Here is a 12185-nt window from a genome sequence, read left to right as displayed (position 1 = left end):
AAAAAGTAATATAATAGCCCCATTTATATCATGACCAACGACAGCCCTAGAACTTCTCATAACACCAAGACGGCGGCTACAGTAATGAATGGCTGATGTCAAGACGAATTGTACGTTACAACGAATTCAAGCCGTCAATGTCTCCACCAAGCCAGGGTAGCATGATGTGCACTGTGCAGTTGCATGCGGGAGCGAATGAGACCCCTAGAGCTGAAGGGCGTAAACTGGAGAAGTTACTATCAGCACATGGTTTGCCATTGGCGGTGAAGGATATGGCACACTTGATGCAGCGCGAATGCATGGCAGCGGGACGATGCCGTGGTGACAGACGCTTAGTTGCATGTAAACAAATGGTGTTCATCATGACAACATGTTGAAATGGGCAAGGGAAGTGTGCGAGTTGGTTAGCATGATGCTAAAGAGAAGATTTGCCAGCCCATGATGAGTATGTTCCTTTGCACTAAGCTTAAACATGAGAGAAGTCATGCGTTTTTCTTTCCGTTTGAATTTATTCCTTGACTGTTCTTTGTTTTGATGCTGCAGTCATGATATTCTCCAGGTCCTTTCCTTTATCTATTACCTGCAGAGAGACGGATACTGTAGCTGCATTGACACCCTAGGCCATCACATCACACTGCATCGCACCACCATTTTCAGACTCTCGTGGGTCACTAAAATCCTTGCTGCGGTTCAGACTTCCCCGGGTTTCTCTGCTTGTCTCCCTGTCCATCCCCTGTATCGTCCCTGTCCAAACCCCTCCAGCAGAGGGCTTAGAAGCGGTGACAACGAACCAAAGCCTGAACCTGAGGGTAAGAGGGATGATAGGATTGAGGGAGACTGGAAAAGTAAAAGAGGGCCGGCTGCCCTCATGATGAAGAGCATCTATTTCTTTCTCTGATCTAACTTAGTCCCTCTTATTTTGTTCCGAGAACATTCACGGTGTTGGCACTAGCATCGTTGAATCAAATTCATCTATTGCTATCCTTTCTTTGTCAATAGCTTCACTCCACTTTGAGTCTGAGGACAGCCGACTTCTCCTGCATATCCGAACTGTCGATTGTTTATATACACGCATACATCCTACCCATAACTGCATGCTTCCTAACTCTTGTCATCCTCTGTCTCTATCCCCCTCTTTTTTCCAGAGACACGTTTACTCCCATCATCTCGCTGGATCCCCACCATCTCACCCTTTTCGAATTTCGGGTCTAGTTGCCCGCTGCGACAACGTCCATCCTGTCACATTTCTTCCGTCGTTCAGTTTCTCCGGTCCGCTTCTCCTGGACAAGACCCTTCGTCACTCGACCGCCTCAGAACCGTCGGTACCTCTGCTCTTCAGCAACAGACTACCAGCCGATCAAGTACCCAATACCCGTGCTCATTCCCACTAAAACGAAAGCCAAAGCTAAAAGCCGACGGTACCTGACGGGAACTAAAAATATTGTTAGTACAGCCAAGAAAAGCTCGTTGCTCCCCGAGAACAAAGGTTGCCCCCCTTTTTGCCAGATGCGGCGTGGGGTGTAAACAAATGAGACACGCCCGCAATCAGTACCCGACACCGAAATAAGGGCCCCAGCTGGGCCTTGCCGCCTCCCAAGATGCCTTCTGCTACAACAACAACATCTACGGTTCCTCATAGGCCAACGACTCCAAAACTCCGTCCCAGGAGCTCCTCACGCGCTATCCGAAGACCGAACAGCGCTGCATCAACCCCTAACCTCAAGTCCGCATACGCTTCGCATTCGCGCGCCGCGCCGCCGCCTCTACCGCGCAAAGGCTCCCTGGCCCAGCTCACACAAGGCTCCCTCGCCAGCATCCCCGATGTTTCTGAGAGCTACGCCGTTGATACTGTCCTGAGCGACTCCTCACAAAACATGATGCCTCCTACGACGCCCGGTCGCTCACAGGCTGTGAACGTTGCACTTGGTGATATTGTTGATGTCCCTGGTGGAATGCATGGCGTTGTTCGTTTCGTTGGTCCTGTGCAAGGCAAGAAGGGAGTTTTTGCTGGTGTCGAGCTCGACCGAGACTTTGCTAGCCGAGGCAAAAATGATGGCGATGTGGACGGGTAAGAATAATACAGTGTTTCATGGGTTTTCAGACACTGACAGTAGCCAACAGCATATCATACTTCACAACAACAATCCCTGGCGCTGGTATCTTCTTACCAGCGGCCAAGGCTCTTCCTCGCCGCGATTCGATTCCGCCCTTTCCCATGACACCAGGCGCGATGGGTGGACTTCGGGCTGGCAACCAAAACTCACTCAACTACACTTCCCCAACACCTGGTCTCCCCAAGTTCAGTGCTTCTGTTGGACCCGGTGCCCGGGCTCCCAGTCCTCAGCAAAAGCTAGCACCCAGAACTTCTCTTCCCCGGCCCGACTCTCCTGTACGCCGGATGCAGATGACACCTGGCCCAAGACCATCCATGACAACACCAGCCAAAACTCCCACCAGGTATGGGAGCCCAACGCAGTCACGCTTCGCTCAGAGCGTCCGCGGTACATCTGGTGATCCGAGTAAGAGACCCCAGAGAATGGATCGGAAGCCAAGCCATGGACCGCGAAGTGCTTCAGCCTTGGGGTCGATATCAGGCCTTGATGATGATCCCGCACCTTTGGGAATCCAGCGAACCGGTACTAACGGAAGCTCCGGGTCGGTCTCGTCGTTCGCCATGAAGATTCGGCCTGCGTCGCGTATCAACGTTAATGATGAAGAACTCGATCGGCTGCGATCACAGATTGAAGATCGCGATCGGCAACTAAAGGAGCAATCCGCTACATTAGCCGACATGGAGAGTAGCTTAGTTGAACTGCAAGGTCTTATGGAGCAAGCAGACATGCCGGCGGTGCAACGAAACAGCTGGGACAACAAGGACACAGCGCAGCTGCGCCAACTGCTGAGAGAAAAGAACGACAAGATTGCCATGCTCACAGCAGAGTTTGACGCTCATCGGGCTGACTTCCGGAGCACTATCGACACTCTGGAGCTTGCCAGCACCGAAACGGAGCGCGTGTACGAGAAACGGATAGAGGAGCTGATGGCCGATGTTCGAGAACTCGAGTCACGTAACCTAGACGTCGATTCTGTGGCGACCCAACTAAAGCAACTGGAAGAACTGGTCCAAGAACTCGAGGAAGGTTTAGAGGACGCTCGTCGGGGTGAAGCAGAAGCTCGAGGGGAAGTTGAGTTCTTGCGCGGAGAGGTTGAGCGAACAAGGACGGAATTGCGTCGCGAACGTGAAAAGGCTTCGTCAGCTCCTCCGGCAAATGGCGATCATACAGTATCTTCCAAAGAGCTTGAGCAAAAAGATGATGAGATTAGAGGCCTCAAAGCCATCATTCATTCCCTCAGCAGAGACTCTGTTCCTGGGGAGCCCAAGCCCCCTGCACCAAGGCCTGGTTCATTGATGGCCGAAGACGTTGTGGCGAATAAGATCGCGCGCGACAATCTCGAGCGACAAGTTGCTGAGCTCCAATCTCTCCTTGAAAAGAAGAACAGCCGCGAGGACGAACTCGAGAAGGAGCTTGAATCAATCCGTCAGAACGGTACAGCAGCCAACAGGTCTTCTTTCAGAGACTCCCGAGACACCGTCGTTATGGCTCAGGCAATGGAGAACCGACCAGTCGAGAACCTCAAGAGATCCAGTACCGCTACACATAAGCGGGTCAGCACCCTCGACACAATGCCAGAGAGTGACGACTACTCCAATGCTACTGAGACTAGCACCCTCTGGTGTGAGATCTGTGAGACTAACGGTCACGACATCCTAACCTGCACCAACATGTTCGGTCCTGATGGTGCTAAGACCAACGGCGAGTCCAAGGCCATCAAGAAGGCCAGCCGCGAGGAGCTTAAGCCTCATACCCCTACAGGTGATGATGCCCCTGCGCCTCTCACGCCATTCAGACTCAAGAATGCCGGACCTCCCTCTCCTGCAGTTAAGATCATGCCGAACCCCATGGAGTCAGGCCCCGTTGCTGGCAAGGAGAGTGGCATCATGGACCCCGAGAAGTGGTGTGCTCTATGTGAGCGTGACGGCCATGACAGCGTGGATTGCCCCTTCGAGGATGCCTTTTGAGGGCCAAATTCAAATATTTGTTTTCATAACGCATAGCATGTTGGAGAACCATTGGAACGAGCATCAGCGCGGCTTTTCTTGAAGCCTTGCGAAGGACCATTAAACTATGCTTGGTGTAAAGGGGCGTGATGAAAATCGCCTCATGCGTGTATCCCCTTTTCATGTTCTTATTTTCGAAGCTTGGGTCGGCAGTCAGGTTTTGAATGCCTGGTCTTTGTCTGGTAAGGCACTTTTCGTGATACCATATCCTTACTCGTGTTTTATATCCTCAACCTGTCTTGTAGCACTTTCTTGTAATACTATATGACATGGTATATCAGACTGTTTTTTGGTCAATATTCCTTGGTAATGTGAAGTCAGCAGTTGTGTATTATCTATCGCCTTGGTGTACCTTGAAACATGTTGCTGCCTATATTTATTTCTTGCGATATTTGTATTCTCTCCCCTCGAGCACTATGCCACCACCGAGCACTCTTCCACAGCTCACCATCCCACTCACCTGCTAAAGCACGATACTTCATTAAAAACCATATACTGGGCTCCCAACTACGTGAGTCCCACGGCACACCTGCACCCATACCATGTGAGTTCCTCCCAGCTCCCCAGCATGTGAAACCGCCGGAAAGAATATCATGGCACAGAGCCCCTTCATCAATGGCATTAGGATCTTGATCGAGAACGGTGATGAGATTCTCACGGAAGATTTTGAACGGAATAACATCCTAGCTGCATTAGTACGCAAGAGCATGAAGTCGTTCATACTAACACACAATATAAGGATGATGTCCAAACGTTAACTGTTTCTCAATCGGTTGAAGATCAGATGATACATCCAGGAATCTTGACTTCACAAAGGACAGTTTTGATGGATGGTGGCCTTCGTCCGGGGTAACAGAGAACACACTGCAACCATTATCATGGAGTATCTCGTCTACACCCCGCATACCGAGAGCGTAGCAGTTTGCGAATATTGCACCAAATATCCCCGGCTCCATTGTGTATTGTGCTGGGAAAAGCGATGGTCTCGCATTTGCTGTCTTGTACAATGCTTTGGCAAATTGGATAGCTTGAAGTTGACCAGGAGTCTGATGCAGTATGTTTTGTGAAGAAGACGGAGATTTCGGTCCTCGGATATCTTGTTGTAGATGACGAAGAAGAGATCGTTTCTGTTCAATGCTGAGGCTCTCTACACCGTATAGGACGTCTTTCAGGGAACCATCGTCATTGCTTGAGGCTCCTTGAGAGCTGCTGTGGTCAGAGTCTGGACTATCCTCAAAGACTTCTTCTATGGCCCTATAGCCCATGTAGTCTGCTGGGGGTTGGCCTGTAAACGTTGAGGATTGTTGTATAAGCCCAGGCATGACATCTTCCCACTGGTCGTGAGATCCAAGGCTGGGAGGGTTGCCTTTGTTAAGTACTGGCAGAAATTCCGGTACCAGTTGGTTAGAAATGACCGTTGGAACCGACTCCTGGGTAAAATCTTCCCAAGTTTGCGGCACAAAATAAGGTCCAGTGCCATCGAATCTATTAAGATCCAATGGTATGAGATGGTTAGTCAGAGGGGCGCTAGACAATGTTTGGCCTTGCAATGGAGGAGCGCCGGTGTCACTCGAACCACTGGGACCCGGAACATCATCTATATGACCATTACCGGTGATACTAGAAAGGTTACTGGGCTCCAAAAGCTCATTTAGCAGGGCCAGTTTCTGTTTCCGCTTTTCGCCTGTGATACCAAGGTTGACAGTGTTAGTACGATCAAGCTCCGCCGATATATCGTGCAACTTCAGATCAGCAAAAGTACATACGATAGTTTCGGCTGGCAAGACGGTTCTGCTCACGGCGTGCCTCGCTATTGCGGTTGGCTGACACCTTGCCCTTCTGGATCTTTGTGGTCTCACCCATAATATTCCATGACAACGAGTTGAGATTAGGGTAAGCAGATGTGGAACTGACGCAGCAGATAAGAAAGATGATGATAACTGCGATGCCAAGGAGGTCGAGTTTTTTAATTCCTTTTGAGTTTTTAGGGCCGTACAGTTTCTTCCGTTCAATATTGGCTTCTTGTCGTTCAAAGGTGTTGAAATGTTTTTTTAAGTCACAACAACAAGATTAGTTGTTGATGCTTCAGTCCATGAACACGGAGGTAAGGTTGTGAGTTAAACGGTCCCACTTTTAGACTTCCATAAAGCAGTAGTGGTTTATTGACCAATCACACTAATCATTTTACTGATTCTACCGTATCCCCCAAAGAGTTCATGAGGCTCTAGGTACTCCAAGGCACCTTAGGGAAGGCAAAGCAACTTTCAAGATGTCTACCTATCCTAGATCACAAGAAGACTTAGGTAAGTTTAGGGTAGGCTTAGAGTGCCTATTATTTCTGATATCTTACCTCTGGATTAGAAGTTTTCTGCTTTCTGAAGGGTGCCCTAATCTTTCATAAAATCAGATCAGAAAAGTCTACGGTACAACAGTACTTGGGCCAAAACTGACGTTGCTTGAAAGACGAGACTGGAGACTCGTGGAATCCCATGGGTTGCTTCATCGTCCGAGAGAAGCCTGGTCATTATCTCACATGTCAATGTTCTGTGGAATCTCATTATTCAATTCTGCATGGTCAGGGAGGTAGGACACAGGGTTTGTTGTACAACAAACAATATGTACTTCGGGTACCCCAGTTCATTAAGAGAGGGTGGTGGAAGTTTCCAGGCTCGGGACAAAGCACGCGACTTGACGTCCATAGTGACCATTTATAGACACATCGTTTCGAATAATGTAGAGAATCTAACGGTATCAAACCATAAACTGTCATGCGCCCTCCGAGTCAGGTATTCCAGCTTCCGCGGTGACAGGGGATGCCGGGCAGGCTTTTTTGAGGAGGCGAAGAGTGAGCGAATCAGTGCAACACGCTGCATGCCCGGACAGGAGCATCAGGGTCGGGTTGTGGGGTCCTAAATCGGACCCTGCGGCTCGAGAGAAAAAAATCGAAGAACTTTTGGCCACTGCAGGAAGGGCCCTAGGGGCCTTTTGGAGGGGTCCTGGGGACGCCTTGCAGGGGAGGTCTGTTAGTGAGGTACCTACACAGCCTTGTATGACGCCTGTTGAGGCATGGGGCGTGTAGGTAAGGTAGGTAGGTTGTTTGTTCGGTGTTATGGGTGTAAGCAGGTAGTTGCTAGTATCGGATGCTTACAGTGTGGCCTTGGGATGGGCTTTGGAGTGTGTAGAAGCCCCTGGAAAATCCAAACAGACTCTAGAAGAAGGTGCGGAAAGATACAGAAAAACGAAAATGTAAATTTGTCTTGGTTTCCAACAGGTTTTCCCCCCCTTTTGCCGCGTCACAACCTTCCTCTGAGACCTGACTCCTATAGCCCGCCCGCCAGTGTGGTTGTGGTTACTACTACGACGCACTAAGACGCAGGTCATGCATTATCAGCACCGCCACAGAATCTACATTCTTCCACACAATTCCATGAGGCGCGACTGTGCTGCAGCCTCCCCTTCTTCCATCTCAAAACCCGTCCGCTCAATCCAAATTCAAGTCTCAGCGCCTATTCTCGACTCGATTTGAACTTGACATTTGACTCTGACGTTTTTGTTTGAGACACTTTTCTCTCTTCTTTTCAGTGGGATAAACTCCCCTCTGTTTTGACATTTGCGAATTCCAGCGCTCTTATCGATCGCCTCTTTCCCCCCTCCACTTATTCGAATCGAATTTTAGAGACCCAAACCCGTTCAAACTCGCCGCAGCGCAGCCCCGCCGTCGGGAGACTCGAGATACACCCTTTGGCGAACAAGGTACGCATATAAGAACACTGTCTTCTCCCTGTGCCGGATGCTCGGTGTATGATGTTGTCATAATTCATCTTCTTTGCCCATCATATTGTTGTTGCGCGCGTGAAAATCTGCGTCTTTGTTTGCCTTGTCTGGGCTTTACTAATATTCAACAACAGTCCTCGCCTCCCCTGTTATCTTGGACCCTGCGATAACAAAACACAACTCGAACAACCGACACAATGGTCAAGGAAACCAAGTATTACGATACCTTGGGCGTATGTTCTATCGATCCCCGAACAAACCTCGAACAACTGCTAAACTGGATCACAGGTTGCCCCTACTGCTACTGAGCAGGAACTGAAGAAGGCTTACAAGGTCGGAGCCCTCAAGTACCACCCTGGTATGTATCCCAAGACCCTCTAGTCAGTTCAACATGCCTAATGCAACATAGACAAGAACGCACACAACCCCGATGCCGAAGAGAAGTTCAAGGAAATCTCTCACGCCTACGAAATTCTCTCCGACTCTCAGAAGCGACAGATCTACGATCAGTATGGTGAGGCCGGCCTCGAGGGAGGTGCCGGCGGTGGTGGAATGGCCGCTGAGGACCTGTTTGCTCAGTTCTTCGGTGGTGGTGGTTTCGGTGGCATGGGCGGCATGTTTGGCGGTGGTGGTATGAACCGTGGCCCCCCCAAGGCCCGCACCATCCACCACACCCACAAGGTTACCTTGGAAGATATCTACCGAGGTAAGATCTCGAAGCTTGCTCTCCAACGGTCGATTATTTGCCCCAAGTGTGAGGGTCTCGGTGGCAAGGAGGGTGCTGTCAAGCGATGCACTGGCTGCGACGGCCATGGCATGAAGACGATGATGCGCCAAATGGGCCCCATGATCCAGCGCTTCCAGACTGTCTGCCCTGACTGCAACGGAGAGGGCGAGATCATTAAGGAGAAGGATCGCTGCAAGCAGTGCAATGGAAAGAAGACCACCGTCGACCGCAAGGTCCTCCACGTTCACGTCGACAAGGGTGTTCGCAGCGGCACCAAGGTTGAGTTCCGAGGTGAGGGTGACCAAGCGCCTGGCGTCCAGGCTGGCGATGTCGTTTTCGAGATTGAGCAGAAGCCCCATGCCCGCTTTACTCGCCGGGATGACGACCTTCTTTACAACTGCGACATTGAGCTTGTTACAGCTCTGGCTGGTGGTACCATCTACATCGAGCACCTCGACGACCGATGGCTTGCCATTGATATTCTTCCTGGCGAGGCTATTTCTCAAGGTATGTACTCACTATAACGCGCTCAACAACCGTAAGCTAACTGCTTTAGACGCTGTCAAGATGGTTCGCGGCCAAGGTATGCCTTCTCCCAGGCATCACGACTTCGGCAACATGTACATCAAGTTCAACGTGAAGTTCCCCGAGAAGAACTGGACCGAAGATCCCGAAGTTTTCGAGACCCTCCGCAAGGTTCTCCCACCCGCCACGCAAAACGCACCTCCCGGCGACGCCATGTCCGAACCCGCCAGTCTTGAGGATCTGGATAACACAACCCAGAACAGAGTATTTGGCAACTCCGACGGTATGATGGACGAAGATGACGAGGATGGCCATCCCGGCGGTGAGCGTGTGCAGTGCGCCTCGCAGTAAGCTAGTCGAAAGAGAGCGGCGCAATAAACACACACGGCGAGTGCCATAACCACATCAATAGGGCATTTCGCACATCCACAGTCTTAGTCAGAGACAGTGCAGCTGAGGGTGGACGTCAGTCCTTGTTGGCGACGTCGCTTAATCGTTCAATGATACCAAAATTAGCAGAGGATACGGTCTTCTAGGGATTGTGAGCGAGCGTGGTGCTGGGGATAAGGTGCAGTTGAGTGGGCACCTGAGTTGAACCCCGAACGATCGTGTTTGAGGGGTTAGTGAAGGTGGAGGAGCATTCGATCAGGCTTGGTTGGCGTTTTGAGGACATAGACGATTCAAATGAATTTGGTAGTAGCAGACGTAGACCATGAACATGATGATTTGTTTGTTATTCTAATATTGGTTGGCGAAACCTGTAAAGCATACGTGACCAGACAAGTGGACCCAGGAACTGTCAAAGCTTCAAAAAGATTCTTGGTCCACATACTCGCAAGATTTGTCCTAGTTGCTAAGTGCCTAGTACATTGCCTGTGACGAGGGCTTGCGTTTGGTTGAAGCGTGATTGGAAATAGCACATACCTAATGAAGACCTCGAGCACATTGCCTCATTCCCTATGCACTAGATACTCGACTAGTCTAGGCGTACCTGCCTCGGTGATAAACTCGTCTTTGTAGGGTTGTGGAAATGACCCTTTGTCCATTGTGGTACTGAAAAATTAATTTCTTTTCTATTACTTTTGGTACATTCTTATTACTCCTCAGCAGGCCCAGCCTCTTCCATCATTTGGTCTTCGGGCACCTGCTCCTCACCCCTTTCTTCTTCCCGTTCCGTGGCCTGCTTTCTTAAAGGTTCGGTGTTATACAAAAGACTCCTCACGATTTTCTCATCGACATTAAGTTCGGCGTTTTCGATATCGTCGTCATTCACCGAAGCTATTGTGCTTGTGGCGAGCTTCTCATCAGTCATGGTAAGTGAGTAGACAGCCAGGCTTCTTGCTTGCGTAGGATCACTGGGGTCCAGAGCAGCGACGATCTTGGGTGCTTCATCGCCGTTGGCGGGCTTGATAGAGAGGCTGAGGGGCTTGCCGGGAAGCTGGATAATAGCTGGGTGATTAAGGGCGTGATTTTTGGTGAGTTGCCATGAAAAGATGGCCGAAATGCTAATCAATGTGAGTTGCGTCATAGGTCATCAATGGATAATACACTTACTCCTGACATATGGCGAGAATATAAACAAGATCCGAGCCACCATGTGGATATACCAGGCTGTAAAGCCCAGACACAGCTACCTTTGTAATCTCGGGCAATATCTTTTGAGCTAAAGACAAGATGCTGATTTTGGAGAGGAGCTTGTTTGATTTCCAATCCCAGACGAACAAGTCCTCATCACCACCGCCCGACACAAGAACATCGCCACGCGAGGCTGGAATGACCATGGAGCTGATGAACTCTGTGTGACCAAAGCAGAAACCCTCGATGACATACGACTGAGGAATGTATCTTGACACCCGAATATGTTCATCACGGTCGGCAGTAAGAATGTATCGCCGACCCTCACTCTCACCGATCGCGAGTGCAGTAAGCATAGAAACATGGCCAAGCAGTAGAGTGATCTCAAAGTCTGGACCTTCGGCTTTGGAATTGCTGTCGTTTTTGGTCCGCGTAGAAAGCTCCATCTGCCTTTGCTGCTCTTGAAGAGCTCGCAGGTTGCGCTTCGAGTGAACGGTTGTAGTATTGGCAGATGGTTTATAAGCCGGTTTGGCGGGGGCAGGGGTTGAAGCAATCTGGAGAGTAGGATCGTAGAGGAGAGGTAGAGAGTAAACATCTCCAAATTTATCAGCGACAACAATCTGAGAGTCTGGTCCAATAACCACATCACTGGGGCGTTTGGGAAGAGTTCTGGCCCAGAATTAGCATAAGGGCTGATGAGTTGTTTTTTCATATGAGCTTACCGTTTGCTGATTTGGTTGAGGGAGGCTTTCCCATCATTCTCAAAGACCCAGATGGCCTTGTCATGCCCAGTGATAGCCAAGATATGGGAGCTATCAGGAGTACTTGTCAGATGCGTAATGACTGGGCGATCGGGTACTCGTGAGATGTTGTGATCCTTTGCTCGTTGCTGATTTTGTCTGTTCTTGCTCTTCTTTCCACCCTTCTTTTTGCCCTCGCTTTTCATTTCCTCAGAGATTTGAGTATCCTCTTGGACCTCTGGCTTGGTAGGAGCTGTCTCATCTTTTGGCTCTTCAGTTCTTTGTCTCTTAGCTGGGGGACCATTCCCATCTTCTTCCTCGGCGATATGAGTCTTTGTCACGGGATTCCCAGTTAAGATGTCACCTGAAATAGCCTTAACTGCCGCGTCTACTTTGTCAACATCTGGATGTTTCCATGTTGAGAGGTGAGATCCATCCTCAAGGCTAAAGGAATGAATCTTGCCTCCTCGAGCAGCAAAGAGAACATTTCCACTGACGTGGACAACGTTGAAGGGAAATTTCATGACGTCTGAGCCCCTGTGAGTTTGATTGAGGATTAGATATCAAATTGATGAGATTTGATACTAGAGCAATTGCTCGGTGATAGCTCAAATCAGACTCTTCTAAGTTCCACTTTCATGGATGTGATAGAAAAGATACATTGAGAATGTACCTTCATCTAGGATTGCTTGGTACCCCACCTTGCACCCAAAGAAGACTAGCC

General features: G+C 49.8%; 4 protein-coding genes across 12 annotated transcripts; 2 read left to right on the top strand and 2 right to left on the bottom strand.

Annotated features, from left to right (window-relative positions):
* The first annotated feature begins 834 nt into the window (after positions 1-834).
* Positions 835-6403, top strand: FOIG_12261 (uncharacterized protein). Its single transcript, XM_031213144.1, has 2 exons — positions 835-2068; positions 2122-6403. Exons 1-2 carry the CDS (start codon positions 1599-1601, stop codon positions 4079-4081), a joined length of 2430 nt encoding a protein of 809 aa, XP_031057440.1. The 5' UTR covers positions 835-1598; the 3' UTR covers positions 4082-6403.
* FOIG_12260 (uncharacterized protein) lies at positions 988-7119 on the bottom strand. 3 transcript variants are annotated; one of them, XM_031213142.1, is made up of 6 exons: positions 6572-7119; positions 6471-6512; positions 5887-6402; positions 4852-5804; positions 4779-4803; positions 4422-4727 (listed from the first exon to the last, which is right to left on the bottom strand). In XM_031213142.1, exons 3-6 carry the CDS (start codon positions 5981-5983, stop codon positions 4456-4458), a joined length of 1347 nt encoding a protein of 448 aa, XP_031057438.1. In that variant the 5' UTR covers positions 5984-6402; positions 6471-6512; positions 6572-7119; the 3' UTR covers positions 4422-4455. The 3 variants fall into 3 exon arrangements, with proteins under 3 accessions (XP_031057437.1, XP_031057438.1, XP_031057439.1); XM_031213141.1 differs by having other exon boundaries at positions 988-4803; XM_031213143.1 differs by having other exon boundaries at positions 4422-5804.
* Positions 7120-7320: 201 nt separating this feature from the next.
* Positions 7321-9917, top strand: FOIG_12259 (DnaJ like subfamily A member 2). Of its 7 annotated transcripts, XM_031213135.1 has the most exons (5): positions 7321-7873; positions 8029-8127; positions 8183-8252; positions 8304-9128; positions 9178-9917. In XM_031213135.1, exons 2-5 carry the CDS (start codon positions 8092-8094, stop codon positions 9495-9497), a joined length of 1251 nt encoding a protein of 416 aa, XP_031057431.1. In that variant the 5' UTR covers positions 7321-7873; positions 8029-8091; the 3' UTR covers positions 9498-9917. The 7 variants fall into 7 exon arrangements, with proteins under 7 accessions (XP_031057431.1, XP_031057436.1, XP_031057435.1 ...); XM_031213140.1 differs by having other exon boundaries at positions 8183-9128; XM_031213139.1 differs by having other exon boundaries at positions 8029-8252.
* A 166-nt stretch (positions 9918-10083) lies between these two features.
* On the bottom strand, positions 10084-12115 carry FOIG_12258 (uncharacterized protein). Its single transcript, XM_031213133.1, has 3 exons — positions 11444-12115; positions 10701-11390; positions 10084-10651 (listed from the first exon to the last, which is right to left on the bottom strand). The coding sequence occupies exons 1-3, from the start codon at positions 11983-11985 to the stop codon at positions 10243-10245; spliced, it is 1641 nt and encodes a 546-aa protein (XP_031057429.1). The 5' UTR covers positions 11986-12115; the 3' UTR covers positions 10084-10242.
* Positions 12116-12185: the final 70 nt, after the last annotated feature.

Source organism: Fusarium odoratissimum (assembly GCF_000260195.1).
Source record: "Fusarium odoratissimum NRRL 54006 unplaced genomic scaffold supercont1.25, whole genome shotgun sequence".
Classification (NCBI taxonomy): Eukaryota; Fungi; Ascomycota; class Sordariomycetes; order Hypocreales; family Nectriaceae; genus Fusarium; species Fusarium odoratissimum.
Note: the sequence above shows the minus strand (reverse complement) of the source record. Positions and strands in the feature narration are given on the sequence as shown.